The sequence below is a fragment of the Actinia tenebrosa genome, unplaced genomic scaffold (assembly GCF_029948245.1).
Source record: "Actinia tenebrosa isolate PJP-AT-01 unplaced genomic scaffold, QUT_ActTen_1.0 PGA_scaffold9__36_contigs__length_13948895, whole genome shotgun sequence".
In the NCBI taxonomy this organism is placed as follows: domain Eukaryota; kingdom Metazoa; phylum Cnidaria; class Anthozoa; order Actiniaria; family Actiniidae; genus Actinia; species Actinia tenebrosa.
In genome coordinates, this window is record NW_028292586.1 from 1,263,559 (window position 1) to 1,288,293 (window position 24,735).

At 35.5% G+C, this 24,735-nt stretch overlaps 2 protein-coding genes and 1 long non-coding RNA gene across 3 annotated transcripts in view; 2 read left to right on the forward strand and 1 right to left on the reverse strand.

Annotated features, from left to right (window-relative positions):
* The window catches only part of LOC148904456 (uncharacterized), a 130,809-nt gene that overhangs the window by 22,661 nt on the left and 83,413 nt on the right, over positions 1-24,735 (forward strand). The window lies entirely within an intron of this gene.
* On the forward strand, positions 113-4,919 carry LOC116294429 (uncharacterized). Its single transcript, XM_031702024.2, has 3 exons — positions 113-688; positions 1,515-1,764; positions 2,356-4,919. The coding sequence occupies exons 1-3, from the start codon at positions 284-286 to the stop codon at positions 3,120-3,122; spliced, it is 1,422 nt and encodes a 473-aa protein (XP_031557884.2). The 5' UTR covers positions 113-283; the 3' UTR covers positions 3,123-4,919.
* On the reverse strand, positions 1,751-5,011 carry LOC148904458 (uncharacterized). Its single transcript, XR_016118818.1, has 2 exons — positions 4,911-5,011; positions 1,751-3,096 (listed from the first exon to the last, which is right to left on the reverse strand). It is a non-coding gene; the product is annotated as an uncharacterized LOC148904458 (long non-coding RNA).

Here is a 24,735-nt window from a genome sequence, read left to right on the forward strand (position 1 = left end):
ATGATCGAAAGGAAATAATGAAAGATTTTTGCTGCCAGTACTCGAAACCAAACACTTCCGGGAACCGTAGCTCGTAAACCTTATTAGGAAGTGTTTGCTTTGTGGAAAAGAAAGAAAAATGAAAGTAGAATGGGTGTTATCGAAAGCAGTTGCTGGAAACGCCCAGCTAATGAGATACTACATGTTGAATTGAAAAATCAACTTCTAAATTCGTTCACCTAGTTGGAGCCTAGCTCTGTTGTGATTGTCCAAAGTAGCTGTGATAAAACAGCTCGGAACAGAGATGGAGAGTACTTTAGACTTTATGATCATGTCTCTTATGGAGCATTTAAAGTACGTGGACATTAAAATCAAATCCTATTGGCACAAACCATCTCAGCGTGCCACTAATTTAGCTAGCTTATCGCCAGAAAAGCAGATGGAAGAAGTTTTAGCTTTTTACAGCGATACCATTGAACACTTGTGGAAAATTGCAGAATGCAATTCCAAGCAAACGGAAGCCGAGGAAGGAAGAGTAGGAACGATGTACATGGGTAGTTCTTGGGAAGGAACGTATTTGCCGGAGATTTCAGAAGGTTTTGACGCATATGTAATGGAAGAAGACACGCAGATGGAAATCCAGTCTACTATACAGGTGATTGCCTCGGACAGTCTTGATCAGACGGCGGATTCGAAGAGTCTTTTCAAGGTAATCACACTGACATGTAGGATGGTTTTAGTACTCCCCCCTTTTTTTAAGTCCGAGATATTTCCAGTATGCAGGAAATTCTGTTATTGGAACCACGATTAAAGAATGCCCTCACATTTTTTTTGTTTTCGTTTTGGATAGTCAGCGGTGAGATTCAATTATGAAACTGAATTTCACCGGCATCGCCACCGCCACCGCTATCACCAACACCATCATTATCATCATTATTATTTATTATTATCATTATTATCATCATCATCATTATTATCAACATTATTATTATCATCATCATTATTTATTATCATCATTATTATCATTATGATTAATATCATCATCATCATCATTATTATTGTTATTATTATTATTATTATTTTATTATTATTATTATTTATTTAAAATTATTACAAATGTTTGCCATTATTTTTTTTTTTTTTAAACATATACTATTAGGATTAATTTTTACTAAATAGATTTCATGGTTATACATTAGTAGATATATTTTTATTATAGTATATTTTATTATAGTTTTTCTTTTTCTCTTTTTTTTTATTATTGTAAATAGATATATTTTTTATTGTAGGATATGTGAAGAGATAATCTATACGTCGTATATATCTATATAGATACCAAATACAATTTTTTTTCTTAGTGAGAAATTAATGTAGAAGTATTATTATTATTACTGATTGTATCTTGAAGAATTATTATTGTCAATAAAGTTTATTAATTATTTTATATAAAAAAAAAGAAATCAAAAAAAAAATTATTATTATTATTATAATTATTATTATTATTAATATTAATATTAATACTATTATCTTACCAGCTACTGTACACGGAGAAGACAGGCTACTACCTCATCACATGGACAGACTACGGGCTCCAAGTGAAAACAAACCACGAGAAAAAACGAAGAACAGAAATAGAGGGAATCAACGACGGAAATGACCAGGAAACGTTCTGCCTTCTGGACGGTTTGACAGAGGAGATCGAAGTGAATGGAAAGATAATCCCAGTGCTTTCTCCCTCACAATATCGCAAGAGGATTTTAAGTATGCCTCCTACAAGTATCCAAGGTAATTTTAATCGCACTGAACTCTCTTTATCATTCAACTCAAATCTATAACCACCATAGGTCCCTCGCTATCAGTGTTGTCACGCAACGCTTCTTCCCAAGTAGACAGCGCTGCGTGACACTGATAGCGGCTGAGAGGGAGACTATAACCACCTTCGACCCCCTAGTCCTGCTATTCTCAATGCGCATGCTCGACGAAATACTGGAGACATTTCTTCGAACATGCGCAATAATGAAATGGCATTTTAAACCTTGAGCCAATTGTCGAGATTGACTTCTAATTAGTTGATCCAAAAGAGCATAAATATGAGGGAAGCTTTAATTATCGCGCGCGCCTTGTAAATTCCCGGTTGGACTATTTTTAAAAACCGGATGCAGTTTAAATTTTGCCTTACCCTACTCCCCTGCGTCATTAACTTGCACACGCGCGCTCTTTTCGTTTACTCTTTTGATTCGTTTTGATCGGCTAAAAATGAAACGTTGATATTGAGAAGTTTCCCTCTCTTATTTACATGCTCTCTTGGTATCCAAATACAACTGCAATAAATGTTGTGGCACCACTAATATTTTTTAAAATATTTTTTTCTCGTAGGTTTTCCAGTGTGGTTTGGCATGCAAGACCAAAATTCGCCAGCGATCACCTTTCTCACCGAAGAAGTAAAACAACACGGCAAAATCAAAAAGATTACAGTCGTTGATGGTGTGACTTGTATTTGTACGACCAAACATACTCTGGACGATAAGTGGATAAAAGAAAAGGAAAACTCCAGCAAATGGCTGACAAAAGGCTTGTTGTCAAAGCTCCAAGAGAACAAGTCTTTTGTGGTTGCAAAGTCTTGGGAGAAAGACCAGGAAAACCTGTTTTGTTGGCGGATTTCCTTTTCTGTTGTCGAACGACAGTGCATCAAATTACTCCCTCCTGAGCCAAAGATTTGTTTGATCATCTTAAAAGCAATACGAAGGAAATTTCTGAAGGAGCCAAAGTGTTTGGTCACGTATCATCTCAAAACTATTCTATTCTACCATCTAGACAAGGTTGGAAGAGACTGGAAGGCAGAAGAACGAGCTCAGAACATCCTCATCTTGCTAAATGACTTAGCCGAAGCCTTGAAAAGCAAGTCTCTGCCACTTTTCTTTGAACCTGAACTCAACACCCTTGGAGGGATAGAGGAGAAAAGCATTGAAGAATTGGAGACGAAAATCCGTCAGATCCTTGCCTCTCCTGGGGCAATACTCATGTCAGGGATTTTGTTCCAGAGTTTAGATGAAGCTCACAAGAAGGAGAATTTCCTCAAGAGCGAACAAGTGATGCACGTTTGGTTTGATGAGAAACCTACAAAGACAAAGCTGTTTTATTAGGAAGATTCACAGGACTTGGTTGAGGGTGTGGATGGGGGTAACAGATTGTCAGTTAAGTGGCTTCATATAGTTTCAAGCTTTAGAGTAACAGAATTAGAAATTATTTTCTAGCAAATACATATCTATATCTTGATATCTGATACGCTAACCATGAAGACTATGAGTTGAGGAATCATTTTTCGTGAAAATGATCACGTGAACAGCTGCCATACCAGCGAAACGTCAGCCACAAAAAGTGGGCCCTTTTTGCCATTAAAAAATAAAATCTCGAGTTTTCCGTGGTCAATCTTTTTTAGATTGTGTAATACGAAAGTTTGTTTGGTTAACTATTACGTGACTGCGTTTTATTAAAATCGTGACTACAGAAACCAATATATTAAAGAAATATCGATTATCGGTTTTCTGTGGTCCAACAATTTTTTAAATTGCGTCAGTTGCCTTATCATTCTACGAAGAAAAAACTGTAGAAATTTAAAGATATTTGACCACGTAGTTTTCGAGTTTTTATTTCTTTTAATAACGCATGCGACCGACTTTCCGTGACGTCATCAAAATAAAAGTTCTTCAAGTTCTGGTACTGCGCATGCTCGTGGACAACCTAGCGCGCGCGAACAAAAATTATATGGAGCCACCTTAATTACGTATACTACTTTTTACGCCAATTTTCCAGTTAACTTTTAATATTTTTGAACGGTGAGCTTGCAATGATAGAGACCTTTTTTTAACACCTAGGACAATTATTAACGTCTCCATCATTGCAAGCTCACTGTTTGTCTCGCTTCAATGCAAAGGCACGGCTACCTTTCAAGATGGCGCAGGGAACTGTGAAGGGGACTATTGTCAGTTAACGGTCAATATTTCTATATGCGCTGACAATAAGTTCTCCCCTCCCACCTTTCTCTCTCCCCTTTAACGATTGCGCATTCAAAATGTATGGAAAAAAAACGTCATATTAGCAAAATTTGATTTGAGTCGGACCTCCGTAATCCGGATAAAAGGTCAGTTCCAATAAGAAAGGCTTGTGCTTCGTGTACAAAATAATACACGTCTCTATGACGTCCGCGCTTTAGAGGTGACTGTATTATTGAGGTTTGACGATCCGTATAAAGTCATTAATATTTTTTTAGTAATTACGATTTATCAACATTTTAATAATTTTGAAAATGATTAAATAATATTCAAAATATAATATTATAATATTAATATTAATATCCCAATAATATTCCTCGAAAAAATTTTTTAGTAATTAAAATTTATCAACATTTTAATTTTGAAAATGATTAAATAATATTCAAAATATAATATTATAATATTAATATCAATATTCCAATGATATTCCTCAAATTTTTTTTAGTAATTAAGATTTATCAACATTTTAATTTTGAAAATAATTAAATAATATTTTCAAATATCTAATATTTATTTTGTTATTTAATATTAATTCAAAACATTCTACAAATACAATGAACACGGCACATTCGGCTGAAGTAAGAGTAAGTAAGCTTGCGAGCGGAAGTCACTGTTCAAGTCGAGTAAAGTCTCTTTTAGATGTTGAAACTCTAAGCCGAAACTTGTGTGAAATTTTTCAGTTCTTGTGGAGAATGTAGAAGTAATTTCTATAGTCGTGCAGCTGAATCTCGGCTTATATCGCGAAGCAAGCTTCGAGTGAGCTTCAGTTAAATCATTCAGAAGCTCCCTTCAAGGTAGACAACAGGACAGCAACCGGTCTAAATTAGGTATCATACTGTAAACAAGATATAATGTAATAAAAATGGAGTATTTTCTTACCGTGTAGAATGCTGCAGGTCCGTATAATAAGCTGTGACAACTTGAAGCGTTGATGGAAGAGAAATGATGGCAATGCTTAGAATGGGATACCTGCAGTCCAGGTGATTGAGAGAGACTAGAGACTAACTATTATTGACACGACAAATATCCGAAGGACTATCCGAAGGTTGAACTTCCGGTAAATTTAATTCGGAAATTCAAGAGCGATAAACGAGTAGCTGAACTTCCGGCAAATTCGATTCGGAATCTTAAGAGTGATAAACGAGTGGTTGAACTTCCGGCAAATTCGATTCGGAATTTTAAGAGTGATAAACGAGTGGTTGAACTCCCGGTAAATTCAATTCGGAAATTCAAGAGCGATAAACGAGTAGCTGAACTTCCGGCAAATTCGATTCGGAATTTTAATAGTGATAAACGAGTGGTTGAACTTCCGTTAAATTTGATTCGGAGTAATAAAGGAGTGGTCATGACCAATGTTGATTCCAAATGAGCTTGTTTTCGAGATAATCAGCATTTAATGGATGCTCTTGAAAAATAAGATTCATAAGATAATAGTCATGCATTTGCATACTCTATGCCACTGCATGAATCACGGCTAGTCAATCATTCTACAATATTACGTGGATATTTTCGACAAAAAGACAAAGAAATACATTGATTCGTGGTTAAGGATGCCTTTAAGTATGGTCAAGGATACCCTTAAATACGCCGTCATTTGAAAAAAAGGATACTCTTAAATATGGTCAAGGATACCCTTAAATATACTCAAGGATACCCTTAAATATGGTCAAGGATACCCTTAAATATGGTCAAGGGTACCCTTAAATATGGTCAAGGATACCTTTAAATATGGTCAAGGATACCCTTAAATATGGTCAAGGATACTCTTAAATATGGTCAAGTATACCCTTAAATATGGTCAAGGATACCCTTAAATATGGTCAAGGATATTTCTAAATTTCTAATCTGGTTTCTAATATGAATCAGAACAAGGGTGAAAAGAGATTGGTCTGCCTGTGGTATATATCTTCGTCGCACCACAGGTAGTCCATACTTTGAAATAGTAAAAAAATCAACGCACACTCTAAATATATATTTTTGAACACGCATAAAAGTCACAACTTACGTTTTCTGTTTTCACTTGAATAGCATTGATGCGGGGATACTGTACAGAATATCCATCCCTTTGGCCCAAAGACTTTCTTTTTACCCTTTGCGGTATCTAGGGTAACTTAACTCCGCTCTATTTTCTGTTTCAGCATGTTATAGTGGCAGGAACACGAATTAGTAGTTTTCGAACGTCTTTTTCGATTCTCTGTTTAATAAATAAGAGAAGAAAAGATATAATAAGTGGAATATATTCAATAAGATTCTCACCGAAAAAAAGCAATAATTTTTGGATAATCTTTCAAAATAACTGCGTCAAAGTAATTTTTCTAGTAATGTTAGACTTTTCTGTTTGATTTCAAGTCGAAATACTAAAGTAAATTGTTTACTCGTTCCGACACTCCACCTAGGAAAAGTCCAATCCAAGGAGTGAATCCCGATTGGGATTTTCCACAATTTTGGATTTTGAGACAAAAAGTAACAAATTCTAAAAGAGCAAACGAAACGGAGGTCAATGGTGTAATTTAGTTTGTTTTGGTCGAAAAGGGACTCGATTAAAGAGCATCAAAAGTATGGACCCGCAAGCCACTTCTATACGCTCATACAACACACCCATCTCTCCAGGGTACTAGGTACTACAATTGGCCTTTCTGGGCCCAAACTCTGGGCGCTAGCTTACTATGCAGAATGAAAGGGTATGCTTTCTTCGCAAAACCACTATAATACTAAAATCCAATACGATATCTTTTTTAGTCGCACTGTGACATTAATTGGCTGGAGTATCGATAAAATGATAAGGATTATCCAAACGCGGTTTTCTATATATGGTATATGGATCAATCGTAACATTTTGTTACTTGTTATTTGCGGCGCGGTATCGTCGAATCCCACACGTTATCCAGTTAACCCAAGCTATTGTTCTTTAAGATAACTAAACGGCACGTCTGTAACTAGAGTAATTCCAGACTTACTTTTTCGGCGTGTTTTCAATGGATATGGATATATAGTTAGCGTGATAACTTAATGTATAGTTCCTGCTGATAATAAAATGTAGATATAGATATGAAAGTCATATTCGTCCATTAAAATTCTTTTCTCTCAATTTAGTTTTTAAAATAAACTTACTCATTGGTGTCCTTATAAGTGTTGTGATCGTTGTAAATTAGCTCCTCCGCACTCCTTCACACGCTTCAGAGGGACGCCTACCTTCGATGTAATAAAATATTTGGTGGTGAGTATGCATGAGAACTGACTCGATGAATGCAGAATGTTATAACTACTACTATACTAGACTGAATTAGTCTCTCCCTTGAGTTTTTTACATCCATTCAGAATGTGGAATGAATTGAAAATATGGAAACTATACTGGTTTTAAAGCGAAGGCTTAGATACATACGAATGAGGACTACATCCCGGGCGGAAGTAGGTACACGTAAAATACAGTAAATGTATGTAAATTGGCCAGTGAGGGGGCTGTGAAATGCACTCTACGCCCGTCATATAGTTTTTCCTAAGAACACACCATTCGCTCTCAATTCAAGCCTGTTATTCTTTATCCTTCCAGTTGGTTTTATCACGAAGCAATCGTACACCGAAACTGAGGCTAATGAGGGTGGATATCTAACCCCCAAAATCATCTTGGACGAAGCGACGAGAAACAAGTTTAACGACGAAGTTGGAGACATTCTATCTCGATAATAGACATTTATGTCTGAAGTTATTTCGAAAAAAAACCTTAATAATATATCATCATTTTTAAAACTAGGTGTGTAACCACAAAAAGACTAAATTCAGTATGGTCATTTGAAAAAAGGATACCCTTAAATATGGTCAAGGATACCCTTAAATATGCTCAAGGATACCCTTAAATATGGTCGAGGATACCCTTAAATATGGTTAAGGATACCCTTAAATATGGTCAAGGATACCCTTAAATATGGTCAAGGATACTCTTAAATATGCTCAAGGATACCCTTAAATATGGTCGAGGATACCCTTAAATATGGTCAAGGATACCCTTAAATATGGTCAAGGATACCCTTAAATATGGTCAAGGATACCCTTAAATATGGTCAAGGATACCCTTAAATATGGTCAAGGATACCCTTAAATATGGTCAAGGATACTTTTAAATATGGTCAAGGATACCCTTAAATATGGTCAAGGATACCCTTAAATATGGTCAAGGATACCCTTAAATATGGTCAAGGATACCTTTAAATACGGTCATTTGAAAAAAGGATACTCTTAATTATGGTCAAGGATACCCTTAAATATGGTCAAGGATACCCTTAAATATGGTCAAGGATACCCTTAAATATGGTCGAGGATACCTTAAATATGGTTAAGGATACCCTTAAATATGGTCAAGGATACCCTTAAATATGGTCAAGGATACCCTTATATATGGTCAAGGATACCCTTAAATATGGTCAAGGATACCCTTAAATATGGTCAAGGATACCCTTAAATATGGTCAAGGATACCCTTAAATGTGGTCAAGGATACCTTTAAATATTGTAAATGAGAGAAATTAGTTAAACTAAAGTGGTTGGGCTCCCTGTGGTATCTTGGTTCAAGGAAGGTCAACTCGCTTATGTCCTTACTCGCTTATGCCAACTCGCATACGTATAAAATCATCGATCGTGGGAATAGAAATAAATATAACTGGCATGTCGGTTACATTTTTTTGTTTTTCTTGACCGGCTGCTGGTTGTTGAGTCAATGCAGGGTGAAGTGTATAATGACCGGCAGCCGGTCAAGAGAAACATTAAATTTCAGGACAAAAAATACTCTACAATCAGATCAAAACATACATACTCCAAAATCAGGTGAAGAAATGCCCCTAGATTATTCTAATTTTCCCTATAACAAAAGCATTTGCTTACAAAGTTTAGCCATAACTCGATCGCACAAGCCTTTGTTATATCTATTTACTAAGAGTAATCGTGTCAAAACGCTATTGGACTTGTGGCTGTGGAAACCTACCACGAACTATGCAATGCAAAAGAATACGTACTGCTGTTGGACTAGCGTGACAGAGGTTTAAAAATCTATCTTTACTTAACTTTACTTAAATGGTTTTACACAGCAAATAAATAAATAAATAAATAAGTAAATAAATAAGTAAATAAATAAGTAAATAAATAAGTAAATAAATAAATAAATAAATTAGTAAATAAATAAATTAGTAAATAAATAAATAAATAAATAAGTAAATAAGTAAATGAATAAATAAGTAAATAAATAAATAAATAAATTAGTAAATAAATAAATAAATAAGTAAATAAATAAATAAATAAATAAATAAGTAAATAAATAAGTAAATAAATAAATAAATAAATAAATTAGTAAATAAATAAATAAATAAATAAGTAAATAAATAAATAAATAAGTAAATAAATAAATAAATAAATAAATTAGTAAATAAATAAATAAATTAGTAAATAAATAAGTAAATAAATAAATAAATAAATAAATAAATAAATAAATAAATAAAAGTCATGGGAAGATTGGATAAACTGCTAGAAATAAAAATATTCCGTAAAATTTAATGCGGTGAAAAAAGAAAAAAAAATTCTTTCAAAAGGTGGTATTTGGACTTGAGTCCACAAAAGAAATTAGAAACAAAAAATCGATTCCAAGGTGCCATACCCCCGAGACATCCGCAGAGCTGAGGCGGCGTATGGACTTCGGACCTGACGGCGATTAAATCCTTCTGCCCTTGGGTGTACGAATTACGCAAGAAAATGTTCTAGCCGAAGCATCAGGGGAGAGACCAGCCGGCCCCCAGACCATATCGGCTAATCCCTTGCATCTCTGCCACGCACGGAATCGGTTAAAAAAATGTTTAAAAATCTAGTCTATCTGGTGCATTGTTGTCAAGGCCTATTGTTATGCTGATTCCTTAGATTCGTGGCTCAGTGGAAAAAACGTGAGCATCGCCTCGCAATCACCGAGTCAAGCCCGGTAGAGGGGGGTTAGTATTTAGATGGGTGACCAAAACATGATACCTACTCAAACAAGCTTTTGATCGTTATTTTTCTTTTTGATGAAGCAAACTAACCTATCAATCCAATGAAAATGGCTTGAAGTTTATCTAGAAAGTAATATTTCAAATGAACTAGAACTGAAATTTTTTTTAGAAAACAGACTAACAAAACTTTGAAAAACTGCAGGGCATTTCAATTTCTATCATTTTCTATATTACTTAATTATTTTTTGTTTTGTTTTGCGTAGATCCAAACATATATCTAACTTTTTGATTAAAAAGGTCCTTTCAATGGATGTGAATTAGTCATGGTCGTTCAGTAAAGGATCTTCGAAGCTCAGTCATAACCACTCCTTAAATGGGCATGTTAATTTCATTCGTTTTCTTTTGATCACTGTTATACTTTTATTTATATATAAATATTGGTCATGTTTAGAGATGACCAAAATATGCAGGTTTTGAAAGTTGATAAAGGTCCTTTCAACGGATGTGAAGAAGTCACAATCTCGTGGTCTCACGCTTAGTTCACATCCAGTGAAAGGGCCTCTGAACCATCTTATCAATTGTTGAATTAAACCACAATTTTCCATTAGGTTTCTTTTGAACTATTTTATTTTACATTTTGGTCTGCGTTGACCCAAACATATTATATTTAGATTCAGAAAAAGAAACGTATGATGTTTATAAAATATTTCCTTTTGTTCTCTATCTGAATAAAAATTGGATTCAGTTGGTTTAAAAGCAAATAAGTAGCATCAAAAGTCCTTTCACTATATGTGAACTTTATGCTAGCAAAATAATCAACATATCCTTGATTTGTTAAAGGGTAAAGAGAAAAGGTCCAAAAGTGTCAAGTTACGATCTGGTTTCTAATATGAATCAGAACAATGGTAGAAAGGGATTGGTGTGCCTGTGGTGTCTTCACCTTCGTCGCACCACAGGCAGTCCATACTTTAAAATAACGCACACTCTAAATATATATTTTTGAACACGCATAAAAGTCACTACTTACGTTTTCTGTTTTCAATTGAATAGCATTGATGCGTGGATACTGTACAGAATATCCATCCCAAAGACTTTCTTTTTACCCGTTGCGGTAACTATGGTAACTTGACTCTGCTCTATTTTCTGTTTCAGCATGTTATAGTGGCAGGAACACAAGTGAGGAGTTTTAGAATGTTTTTTTCGATTCCTTGTTTGATAAAAAAGAAAAGAAATAAGAAAAAAAGTGGAATAAATTCACAGATTCTAAGCGAGTACACTGAAGTATCATTCTCATAAAACCCATAATTTTATTGATAATCGTTCGTAATAACTGCGTCAAAGTAATTTTTCTAGTAATATTTGACTTTTCTGTTTGATTTCAAGTCGAAATACTAAAGTAAATTTTTTCTTAGTTCCGACACTCCACCTTGGAAAAGTCCGATCCAAGGAGTAAATCCCGGTTGGGATTTTCCACAATTTTAGATTTTGAGGCAAAAAGTAACAAATTCTAAAAGAGGAAACGAAATGGATGTCAAAGGTGTTATTTGTTTTGTTTTGGTCGTAAAGGAAATGGATTTAAGAGCATCACAAGTATGGACCCGCAAGCCACTTCTATACGCTCATACAACCCACCCATCTCTCCAAGGTACTAGGTACTACGATTGGTCTTTCTGAGGCCAAACTCTTGGCGCTAGCTTACTATGCAGATTGAAAGGGTGTCCCGTTATCCGCAAAACCAGACCAAACATACTAAAATGCAATGCGATCTTCGTATTAACCGTGTTGTGACTTTGATTCGCAGGGAGTATCGATAAAATGATAAGAATTATCCAAACGCGGTTTCTACATATGATATATGGATCAATCGTAACATTTTGTTACTTGTTATTTGCGGCGCGGTATCGTCGAATCCCACACGATATCCAGTTAACCCTAGCTATTGTCCTTTAAGATAACTAAACGGCACGTCCTTAAATAGACTAGAGTAATTCCTGACTTACTCAGTTTTCCGTGTGTTTTCAATGGATGTAAAAGTCATATTCGTCCATTAAAATTCTTTTCTCTCAATTTAGTTTTTAAAATAAACTTACTCATTGATGTCCTTTTGAGTGTTGTGATCGTTGTAAATTAGCTCCTCCGCACTCCTTCACACGCTTCAGAGGGACGCCTACCTTTGATGTAATAAAATATTTGGTGGTGAGTATGCATGAGAACTGACTCGATGAATGCAGAATTCTTTAACTACTACTATACTAGACTGAATTAGTCTCTCCCTTGAGTTTTTTACATCCATTCAGAATGTGGAATGAATTGAAAATATGGAAACTATACTGGTTTTAAAGCGAAGGCTTAGATACATACGAATGAGGACTACATCCCGGGCGGAAGTAGGTACACGTAAAATACAGTAAATGTATGTAAATTGGCCTGTGAGGGGGCTGTGAAAAGCACTCTACGCCCGTCATATAGTTTTTCCTCAAAACACACCATTCGCTCTCAATTCAAGCCTGTTATTCTTTATCCTTCCAGTTGGTTTTATCACGAAGCAATCGTACACCAAACTGAGGCTAATGAGGATGGACTTCTAACCCCCAAAATCATCTTGCACGAAGCAACGAGAAACAAGTTTAACGACGAAGTTGGAGACATTCTATCTCGATAATAGACATTGATGTCTGAAGTTAATTCGAAAAAAAAGCTGAAAAGCATATCATCATTATAAAAATAGGTGTGTAACAACAAAAAGACTAAATTCAGTTTGTTTGTTGCTTATTTTTGAAAAAGGATACTCTTAAGTATGTTCATTTGAAAGAAGGATACTCTTAAATATGGTCAAGGATACCTTTAAATACGGTCATTTAAAAAAAGGATACTCTTAAATATGGTCAAGGATACCCTTAAATATTGTAAATGAGAATAATTAGTTAAAGTAAAGGGGTTGGGCCCCCTGTGGTATCTTGGTTCAAGGTAGGTCAACTCGCTTACGTCTTTACTCGCTTATGCCAACTCTCATACGTATAAGATCATCGATCGCGCTTAACTGATTGATTCCAAGTTCACTTTTTCTCCATTCAGACAAGCTGAAAAGTAGAACCCGGAAAAAAATGGTAGGCTGTTGTATTGGATAAAAAAGATGTCCACTACTGGATTAGTCTATACCTTGACTGTTTTAACACTCATACAGGATCTACTATTTATGCCTTATGAATCCTTTAAGTGGTAGAAATCGAAAACATTCGCTTCCAAATGCCTTTAATAGTGAAGCAATTAAAATGCAGGTAAATAGTACATCCCGGGCGATGAAGGATCACATAAAATAAAGTAACTGCATGTATACCACACTAATACTATGTCATATTATACACCTGGACTGCAAGTATACCACACTAATACCATGTCATATGATACACCTGGACTAAAAGTATACCACACTAATACCATGTCTAATTATACACCTGGACTGCAAGTATACCACACTAATACCATGTCATATTATACACCTGGACTGCAAGTATACCACACTAATACCATGTCATATTATGCACCTGGACTGCAAGTATACCACACTAATACCATGTCATATTATACACCTGGACTGCAAGTATACTACACTAATACCATGTCATATTATACACCTGGACTGCAGGCATACCACACTAATACCATGTCATATTATACACCTAGACTACAAGTATACCTGACTAATACCATATTAAATTATACACCTGGACTACAAGTATACTACACTAATACCATGTCATATTATACACCTGGACTACAAGTATACCACACTAATACCATGTCATATTATACACCTTGACTACAAGTATACCACACTAATACCATGTCATATTATACACCTGGACTGCAATTATACCACACTAATACCATGTCATATTATACACCTGGACTACAAGTATACCACACTAATACCATGTGATATTATACACCTGGACTGCAAGTATACTACACTAATACCATGTCATATTATACACCTGGACTACAAGTATACCTGACTAATACCATGTCATATTATACACCTGGACTGCAAGTATACCATGCTAATACCATGTCATATTATGCACCTGGACTACAAGTATACCACACTAATACCATGTCATATTATGCACCTGGACTGCAAGTATACCACACTAATACCATGTCTAATTATACACTTGGACTGCAAGTATCCCACACTAATACCATGTCATATTATACACCTGGGCTACAAGTATACCACACTAATACCACGTCATATTATGAACCTGGACTGCAAGTATACCACACTAATACCATGTCATATTATACACCTGGACTGCAATTATACTACACTAATACCATGTCATATTATACACCTGGACTGCAGGTATACCACACTAATACCATGTCATATTATACACCTAGACTACAAGTATACCTGACTAATACCATGTTAAATTATACACCTGGACTACAAGTATACTACACTAATACCATGTCATATTATACACCTGGACTACAAGTATACTACACTAATACCATGTCATATTATACACCTGGACTACAAGTATACCACACTAATACCATGTCATATTATACACCTGGACTGCAATTATACCACACTAATACCATGTCATATTATACACCTGGACTGCAAGTATACTACACTAATACCATGTCATATTATACACCTGGACTGCAGGTATACCACACTAATACCATGTCATATTATACACCTAGACTACAAGTATACCTGACTAATACCATATTAAATTATACACCTGGACTACAAGTATACTACACTAATACCATGTCATATTATACACCTGGACTACAAGTATACCACACTAATACCATGTCATATTATACACCTTGACTACAAGTATACCACACTAATACCATGTCATATTATACACCTGGACTGCAATTATACCACACTAATACCATGTCATATTATACACCTGGACTACAAGTATACCACACTAATACCATGTGATATTATACACCTGGACTGCAAGTATACTACACTAATACCATGTCATATTATACACCTGGACTACAAGTATACCTGACTAATACCATGTCATATTATACACCTGGACTGCAGGTATACCACACTAATACCATGTCATATTATACACCTAGACTACAAGTATACCTGACTAATACCATATTAAATTATACACCTGGACTACAAGTATACTACACTAATACCATGTCATATTATACACCTGGACTACAAGTATACCACACTAATACCATGTCATATTATACACCTAGACTACAAGTATACCACACTAATACCATGTCATATTATACACCTGGACTGCAATTATACCACACTAATACCATGTCATATTATACACCTGGACTACAAGTATACCACACTAATACCATGTGATATTATACACCTGGACTGCAAGTATACTACACTAATACCATGTCATATTATGCACCTGGACTGCAAGTATACCACACTAATACCATGTCTAATTATACACTTGGACTGCAAGTATCCCACACTAATACCATGTCATATTATACACCTGGGCTACAAGTATACCACACTAATACCACGTCATATTATGAACCTGGACTGCAAGTATACCACACTAATACCATGTCATATTATACACCTGGACTGCAATTATACTACACTAATACCATGTCATATTATACACCTGGACTGCAGGTATACCACACTAATACCATGTCATATTATACACCTAGACTACAAGTATACCTGACTAATACCATGTTAAATTATACACCTGGACTACAAGTATACTACACTAATACCATGTCATATTATACACCTGGACTACAAGTATACCACACTAATACCATGTCATATTATACACCTGGACTACAAGTATACCACACTAATACCATGTCATATTATACACCTGGACTGCAATTATACCACACTAATACCATGTCATATTATACACCTGGACTACAAGTATACCACACTAATACCATGTTATATTATACACCTGGAATGCAAGTATACCACACTAATACTATGTCATTTTATACACCTGGACTGCAAGCATACCACACTAATACCATGTCATATTATACACCTGGACTACAGGTATACCACACCAATACCATGTCATATTATACACCTGGACTCGAGTATACCACACTAATACCATGTCATATTATACACCTGGACTGCAAGTATACTACACTAATACCATGTCATATTATACACTTGGACTGCTAGTATACCACACTAATACCATGTCATATTATATACCTGGAATACAAGTATACCACACTAATACCATGTCATATTATACACCTGGACTACAAGTATACCACATTAATACCATGTCATATTATGCACCTGGGCTACAAGTATACCACACTTATACCATGTCATATTATGCACCTGGACTGCAAGTATACCACACTAATACCATGTCATATTATACGCCTGGACTGCAAGTATACTACACTAATACCATGTCATATTATACACCTGGACTGCAAGTATACCACACTAATACCATGTCATATTATACACATGGACTACAAGTATACCTGACTAATACCATGTTAAATTATACACCTGGACTACAAGTATACTACACTAATACCATGTCATATTATACACCTGCACTACTAGTATACCTGACTAATACCATGTTAAATTATACACCTGGACTACAAGTATACTACACTAATACCATGTCATATTATACACCTGGACTACAAGTATACCACACTAATACCATGTCATATTATACACCTGGACTACAAGTATACCACACTAATACCATGTCATATTATACACCTGGACTGCAAGTATACCACACTAATACCATGTCATATTATACACCTGGACTGCAATTATACCACACTAATACCATGTCATATTATACACCTGGACTACAAGTATACCACACTAATACCATGTCATATTATAAACCTGGACTGCAAGTATACTACACTAATACCATGTCATATTATACACCTGGACTGCAAGTATGCCACACTAATACCATGTCATATTATACACCTGGACTACAAGCATACCACACTAATACCATGTAATATTATACATCTGGACTGCAAGTATACCACACTAATACCATGTCATATTATACACCTGGACTACAAGTATACCACACTAATACCATGTCATATTATACACCTGGACTACAAGTATACCACACTAATACCATGTTATATTATACACCTGGACTGCAAGTAGAACACACTAATACTATGCCATTTTATACACCTGGACTGCAAGCATACCACACTAATACCATGTCATATTATACACCTGGACTACAAGTATACCACACCAATACCATGTCATATTATACACCTGGACTGCAAGTATACCACACTAATACCATGTCATATTATAAACCTGGACTGCAAGTATACTACACTAATACCATGTCATATTATACACCTGGACTGCAGGTATACCACATTAATACCTTGTGATATTATACACCTGGACTACAAGTATACCACACTAATACCATGTCATATTATACACCTGGACTGCAAGTATACCACACTAATACCATGTCATATTATACACCTGGACTACAAGCATACCACACCAATACCATTTCATATTATACACCTGGACTGCAAGTATACCACACTAATACCATGTCATATTATACACCTGGACTGCAAGTATACTACACTAATACCATGTCATATTATACACCTGGACTGCAAGTATACCACATTAATACCATGTCATATTATGCACCTGGGCTACAAGTATACCACACTTATACCATGTCATATTATGCACCTGGACTGCAAGTATACCACACTAATACCATGTCATATTATACGCCTGGACTGCAAGTATACTACACTAATACCATGTCATATTATACACCTGGACTGCAAGTATACCACACTAATACCATGTCATATTATACACATGGACTACAAGTATACCTGACTAATACCATGTTAAATTATACACCTGGACTACAAGTATACTACACTAATACCATGTCATATTATACACCTGCACTACTAGTATACCTGACTAATACCATGTTAAATTATACACCTGGACTACAAGTATACTACACTAATACCATGTCATATTATACACCTGGACTACAAGTATACCACACTAATACCATGTCATATTATACACCTGGACTACAAGTATACCACACTAATACCATGTCATATTATACACCTGGACTGCAAGTATACCACACTAATACCATGTCATATTATACACCTGGACTGCAATTATACCACACTAATACCATGTCATATTATACACCTGGACTACAAGTATACCACACTAATACCATGTCATATTATAAACCTGGACTGCAAGTATACTACACTAATACTATGTCATATTATACACCTGGACTGCAAGTATACCACATTAATACCATGTCATATTATACACCTGGACTACAAGTATACCACACTAATACCATGTCATATTATACACGTGGACTGCAAGTATACTACACTAATACCATGTCATATTATACACCTGGACTACAAGTATACCACACTAATACCATGTCATATTATACACCTGGACTACAAGCATACCACACTAATACCATGTAATATTATACATCTGGACTGCAAGTATACCACACTAATACCATGTCATATTATACACCTGGACTACAAGTATACCACACTAATACCATGTCATATTATACACCTGGACTACAAGTATACCACACTAATACCATGTTATATTATACACCTGGACTGCAAGTAGAACACACTAATACTATGCCATTTTATACACCTGGACTGCAAGCATACCACACTAATACCATGTCATATTATACACCTGGACTACAAGTATACCACACCAATACCATGTCATATTATACACCTGGACTGCAAGTATACCACACTAATACCATGTCATATTATAAACCTGGACTGCAAGTATACTACACTAATACCATGTCATATTATACACCTGGACTGCAGGTATACCACATTAATACCTTGTGATATTATACACCTGGACTACAAGTATACCACACTAATACCATGTCATATTATACACCTGGACTGCAAGTATACCACACTAATACCATGTCATATTATACACCTGGACTACAAGCATACCACACCAATACCATTTCATATTATACACCTGGACTGCAAGTATACCACACTAATACCATGTGATATTATACACCTGGACTGCAAGTATACTACACTAATACCATGTCATATTATACACCTGGACTGCAAGTATACCACACTAATACCATGTCATATTATATACCTGGACTACAAGTATACCACATTAATACCATGTCATATTATACACCTGGACTACAAGTATACCACACTAATACCATGTCATATTATACACCTGGACTGCAAGTATACCACACTAATACCATGTGATATTATGCACCTGGACTACAAGTATACCACACTAATACCTTGTCATATTATACACCTGGACTGCAAGTATACCACACTAATACTATGTGAAATTATACACCTGGACTACAAGTATACCACACTAATACCATGTCATATTCCAAGTAATCTTCAAATTTCTATATTGATTTTAAATTGAAATACCAAAGAATGTTTTTTTCTCAATCTCACGCTCCACGTAGAAAAAGTCCGATCCTAGATATTAATCCGGATTGGGATTTTCTAGAATTTTGGATTTTAGGGTTAAAACTATCAAATTCTAAGAGAACAAGTTAAATACGTATCAATGGCGTCATTTATTCTGTTGTTGTCGTTAAAAAATACTGGTTTTACAAGCTTCAAATATTACACCCTTAAGCTTCTTGTAAGCCAATACTTCCACCTCCCCTTGCCCCCAAGGAATGTCTTGCTCAATGTAATTTAATTTTTAGCACCAAATCCTGGCACTAACTATGCAGATAGAAAAAACCAAACCAAACATGCTAAAGTCCAATGCCATGCTTGTTTTATCCGATATGTGACATTGATTGGCATGATGTCCAATGATATAATTCTTAGAACTGTACCCACACGATTTCTATCAATGGTATGGGTAGTAGGAAAATTTTGTGACACGCCTTTCTTTACAGGGTTTCGTCGAAACTCAGGTCGTCCTTAAGCATGGCTATTGTTCATACACTTTAAAGATCACTGCACCGCGGCACGGCACGGCACGAATGTACTATCAAATGTACTATTCTATTCGCTGATACAACTGAGTTTGGGCGAGGAAAATGTTTTCAGCTGTTTTATTGAATAGAAAAAGAGTTCATGAGACTGTACCTCGAGTTTTTCAAGGTCATACAGAATTAGGAGTGTTAGTAATTGAAAAATTGGATTCCAAATGGGTTTCAAAGTGAATGCTTAGATACATACGGATGAAGACTACATCCCGGGCGGATAAAGGTACACGTCAAATACAGTAAATGTATGTAAATTGGGCTGTGAGGGGCCTGTGAAAAGCACTCTACGCCCGTTATATAGTTTTTTCTCAAAACACACCATTCACTCTTAACCCAATCCTGTTATTCTTTACCCTTCCAATTGGTTTTATAGCGAAACAATCGTACACTAAACTGAGGCTAATGAGGGTGGATTTCTAACCGCCAAACTGATCTTGGACGAAGCGACGAGAAACAATTTTACGACGAAGTTAGCCGAGACATTCTCGATAATAGACATTTATGTCTGAAGTTAAATCGATATTTAAAGCTAAAAAAATATATCAGTATTTTAAAAAATAGGTGTGTAACCACAAAAAGACTAAACTGAGTTTGTTTGGTGCATATTCTTGAAAAAGGAAACTCTTACGTATGGTCATTTGAAAAAAGGATAACGTTAAATACGGTTATTTGAAAAAAAGGATACTCTTAAATATGGTCAAGGATACCCTTAAATATGGTCAAGGATACTTTTAAATATGGTCAAGGATACCCTTAAATATGGTCAAGGATACCCTTAAATATGGTCAAGGATACCCTTAAATATGGTCAAGGATACCCTTAAATGTGGTCAAGGATACCTTTAAATATTGTAAATGAGAGAAATTAGTTAAACTAAAGGGGTTGGGCTCCCTGTGGTATCTTGGTTCAAGGAAGGTCAACTCGCTTACATCGTTACTCGCTTATGCCAACTCGCATACGTATAAAATCATCGATCGTGCGCTGGTTGTTGAGTCAATGCAGGGTGAAGTGTGTAATGACCGGCAGCCGGTCAAGAGAAACATTAAATTTCAGGACAAAAAATACTCTACAATCAGGTCAAGACATACATACTCCAAAATCAGGTGAAGGAATACCCCTAGATTATTCTAATTTTCCTTGTAACAAAAGCATTTGCTTACAAAGTTTAGCCACAACTCGATCCCACAAGGCTTTATTATATCTATTTACTAGATAGATGTGGCAGTGCGCCGTTTGGGATGGGCTCGGATATCAAATAAGAACATGCGTCTAAGGCTCATCTAAGGCTCGTAATTTACTTATTACGCATGTTCTTATTATATATCTATTTACTAAGAGTAATCGTGTAAAACGCTATTGGGCTTGTGGCTGTGGAAACCCACCACGAACTGTGCAATGCGAAAGAATACGTACTGCTGTTGGACTAGCGTGACAGAGGTTCAAAAATCTATATTTACTTTACTTTACTTAAATGGTTTTACACAGCAAATAAATAAATAAAAAAATAAGTAAATAAGTAAATAAGTAAATAAATAAATAAGTAAATAAATAAATAAGTCATGGGAAGATTGGATAAACTGCTAGAAATAAAAATATTTCGTAAAATTTAATGCGGTGAAAAAAGAAAAAAAAAATTCTTTCAAAAGGTGGTATTTGGACTTGAGTCCACAAAAAAAATTAAAAACAAAAAATCGATTCCAAGGTGCCATACCCCCGAGACATCCGCAGAGCTGAGGCGGCGTATGGACTTCGGACCTGACGGCGATTAAATCCTTCTGCCCTTGGGTGCACGAATTACGCAAGAAAATGTTCTAGCCGAAGCATCAGGGGAGAGACCAGCCGGCCCCCAGACCATATCGGCTAATCCCTTGCATCTCTGCCACGCACGGAATCGGTTAAAAAAATATTTAAAAATCTAGTCTATCTGGTGCATTGTTGTCAAGGCCTATTGTTATGCTGATTCCTTAGATTCGTGGCTCAGTGGAAAAAACGTGAGCATCGCCTCGCAATCACCGAAACAAGCCCGGTAGAGGGGGGTTAGTATTTAGATGGGTGACCAAAACATGAAACCTTCTCAATCAAGCTTTTGATCGTTATTTTTCTTTTTTATGAAGTAAACTAACCTATCAATCTAATGAAAATGGCTTGAAGTTTATCTCGAAAATAATGTTTTAAATGGACTAGAATTTTTTCAGAAAATCTAACAAAACTTTGAAAAACTGCAAGGCATTTAATTTTCCATAATTTTCTATATTTAATAATAGTTGCGTAGATCCAAACATATACTTAACTTTTTGATTAAGAAGGTCCTTTCAATGGATGTGAATTAGTCATGGTAGTCATGGTAGTCAGTGAAGACCTTCGAAGCTCAGTCATAACCACTCCTTACATGGGAATGTTGATTTTATTCGTTTTCTTTTGATCACTGTTATACTTTTATTTATACATAAATATTGGTCATGTTTGGAGATGACCAAAATATACAGGTTTTGAAAGTTGATAAGGGTCCTTTCAATGGATGTGAAGAAGTCACAACCTCGTGGTCTCACGCTTAGTTCACACCCAGTGAAAGGGCCTCTGAACCATCTTATCAACTGTTGAATTAAACCACAATATTCCATTAGGTTTCTTTTGAACTATTTTATTTTACATTTTGGTCTGCGTTGACCAAAACATCTTATAATTGGATTCAGAAAAAGAAACGGTTGATGTTTATAAAATATTTCCTTTTGTTCTCTATCTGAATAAAAATTGAATTCACTTGGTTTAAAAGCAAATTAGTAGCATCAAAAGTCCTTTCACTATATGTGAACTTTATGCTAGCAAAATAATCAACATATCCTTGATTTGTTAAAGGGTAAAGAGAAAAGGTCCAAAAGTGTCAAGTTACGATCTGGTTTCTAATATGAATCAGAACAATGGTAGAAAGGGATTGGTGTGCCTGTGGTATCTACACCTTCGTCGCACCACAGGCAGTCCATACTTTGAAATAGTAAAAACATCAACGCACACTCTATATATTTTTTTTAACAAACATAAAAGTCACTACTTACGTTTTCTGTTTTCAATTGAATAGCATTGATGCGGGGATACTGTACAGAATATCCATCCCTTTGGCCCAAAGACTTTCTTTTTACCCGTTGCGGTAACTATGGTAACTTGACTCTGCTCTATTTTCTGTTTCACGATGTTATAGTGGCAGTAACACAAGTGAGGAGTTTTAGAATGTTTTTTTCGATTCCTTGTTTGATAAAAAAGAAAAGAAATGAGAAAAAAAGTGGAATAAATTCACAGATTCTTAGCGAGTACACTGAAGTATTATTCTCATAAAAGCCATAATTTTATTGATAATCTTTCGTAATAACTGCGTCAAAGTAATTTTTCTAGTAATGTTAGACTTTTCTGTTTGATTTCAAGTCGAAATACTAAAGTACATTTTTTCTTAGTTCCGACACTCCACCTTGGAAAAGTCCGATCCAAGGAGTAAATCCCGATTGGGATTTTCCACAATTTTAGATTTTGAGGCAAAAAGTAACAAATTCTAAAAGAGGAAACGAAATGAAGGCCAATGGTGTAATTTGTTTTGTTTTGGCCGTAAAGGAAATCGATTAAAGAGCATCAAAAGTATGAACCAGCAAGCCATTTCTATACGCTCATACAACACACACACCTCCCCAAGGTACTAGGTACTACAATTGGCTTTTATTGAGACCAAACTCTTGGCGCTAGCTTACTATGCAGATTGAAAGGGTATCCTTTCTCCGCAAAACCAGACCAAACATACTAATATCCAATGCGATCTCTGTATTAACCGTGTTGTGACTTTAATTCCTTGGAGCATCGATAAAATGATAAGGATTATCCAAACACGGTTTCTATATATGGTATATGGATCAATCGTAACATTTTGTTACTTGTTATTTGCGGCGCGGTATCGTCGAATCCCACACGATATCCAGTTAACCCAAGCTATTGTCCTTTAAGATAACTAAACAGCACGTCCGTAACTAGACTAGAGTAATTCCAGACTTACTTTTCCGTGTGTTTTCAATGGATGTGAAAGTCATATTCGTGCATTAAAATTCTTTTCTGTCAAAGTAATTTTTAAAATAAGCTTACTCATTGGTGCCCTTTTGAGTGTTGTGATCGTTGTAAATTAGCTCCTCCGCACTCCTTCACACGCTTCAGAGGGACACCTACCTTCGACGTAATAAAATATTTGGTGGTGAGTATGCATGAGAACTGACTCGATGAATGCATAATTTTTTAACTACTACTATAAGGACTGTATTAGTCTGTCCCTTGAGTTTTTTACATCCATTCAGAATCTACTTATCGTCCGCATTTTTTTTTTTTTTTTTTCAAACTACAAGTGGAAGGAATTGAGAATATGGAAACTGTATTGGTTTCAAAGCGAAGGCTTAGATATATACGAATGAGGACTACATCCCGGGCGGAGAAAGGTACACGTAAAATACAGTAAATGTATGTAAATTGGCCTGTGAGAGGGCTGTGAAAAGCACTCTACGCCCGTCATATAGTTTTTCCTCAAAACACACCATTCACTCTCAATTCAAGCCTGTTATTCTTTATCCTT

Excerpts from the sequence above, each read along its gene's own strand:
- LOC116294429 (XM_031702024.2), top strand. The coding sequence starts at position 284 with ATGGAGAGTACTTTAGACTTTATGATCATGTCTCTTATGGAGCATTTA. Across the intron at positions 689-1,514 it reads ATTCGAAGAGTCTTTTCAAG|CTACTGTACACGGAGAAGAC; the intron begins GTAATCACACTG and ends TTATCTTACCAG. Across the intron at positions 1,765-2,355 it reads GCCTCCTACAAGTATCCAAG|GTTTTCCAGTGTGGTTTGGC; the intron begins GTAATTTTAATC and ends TTTTTCTCGTAG.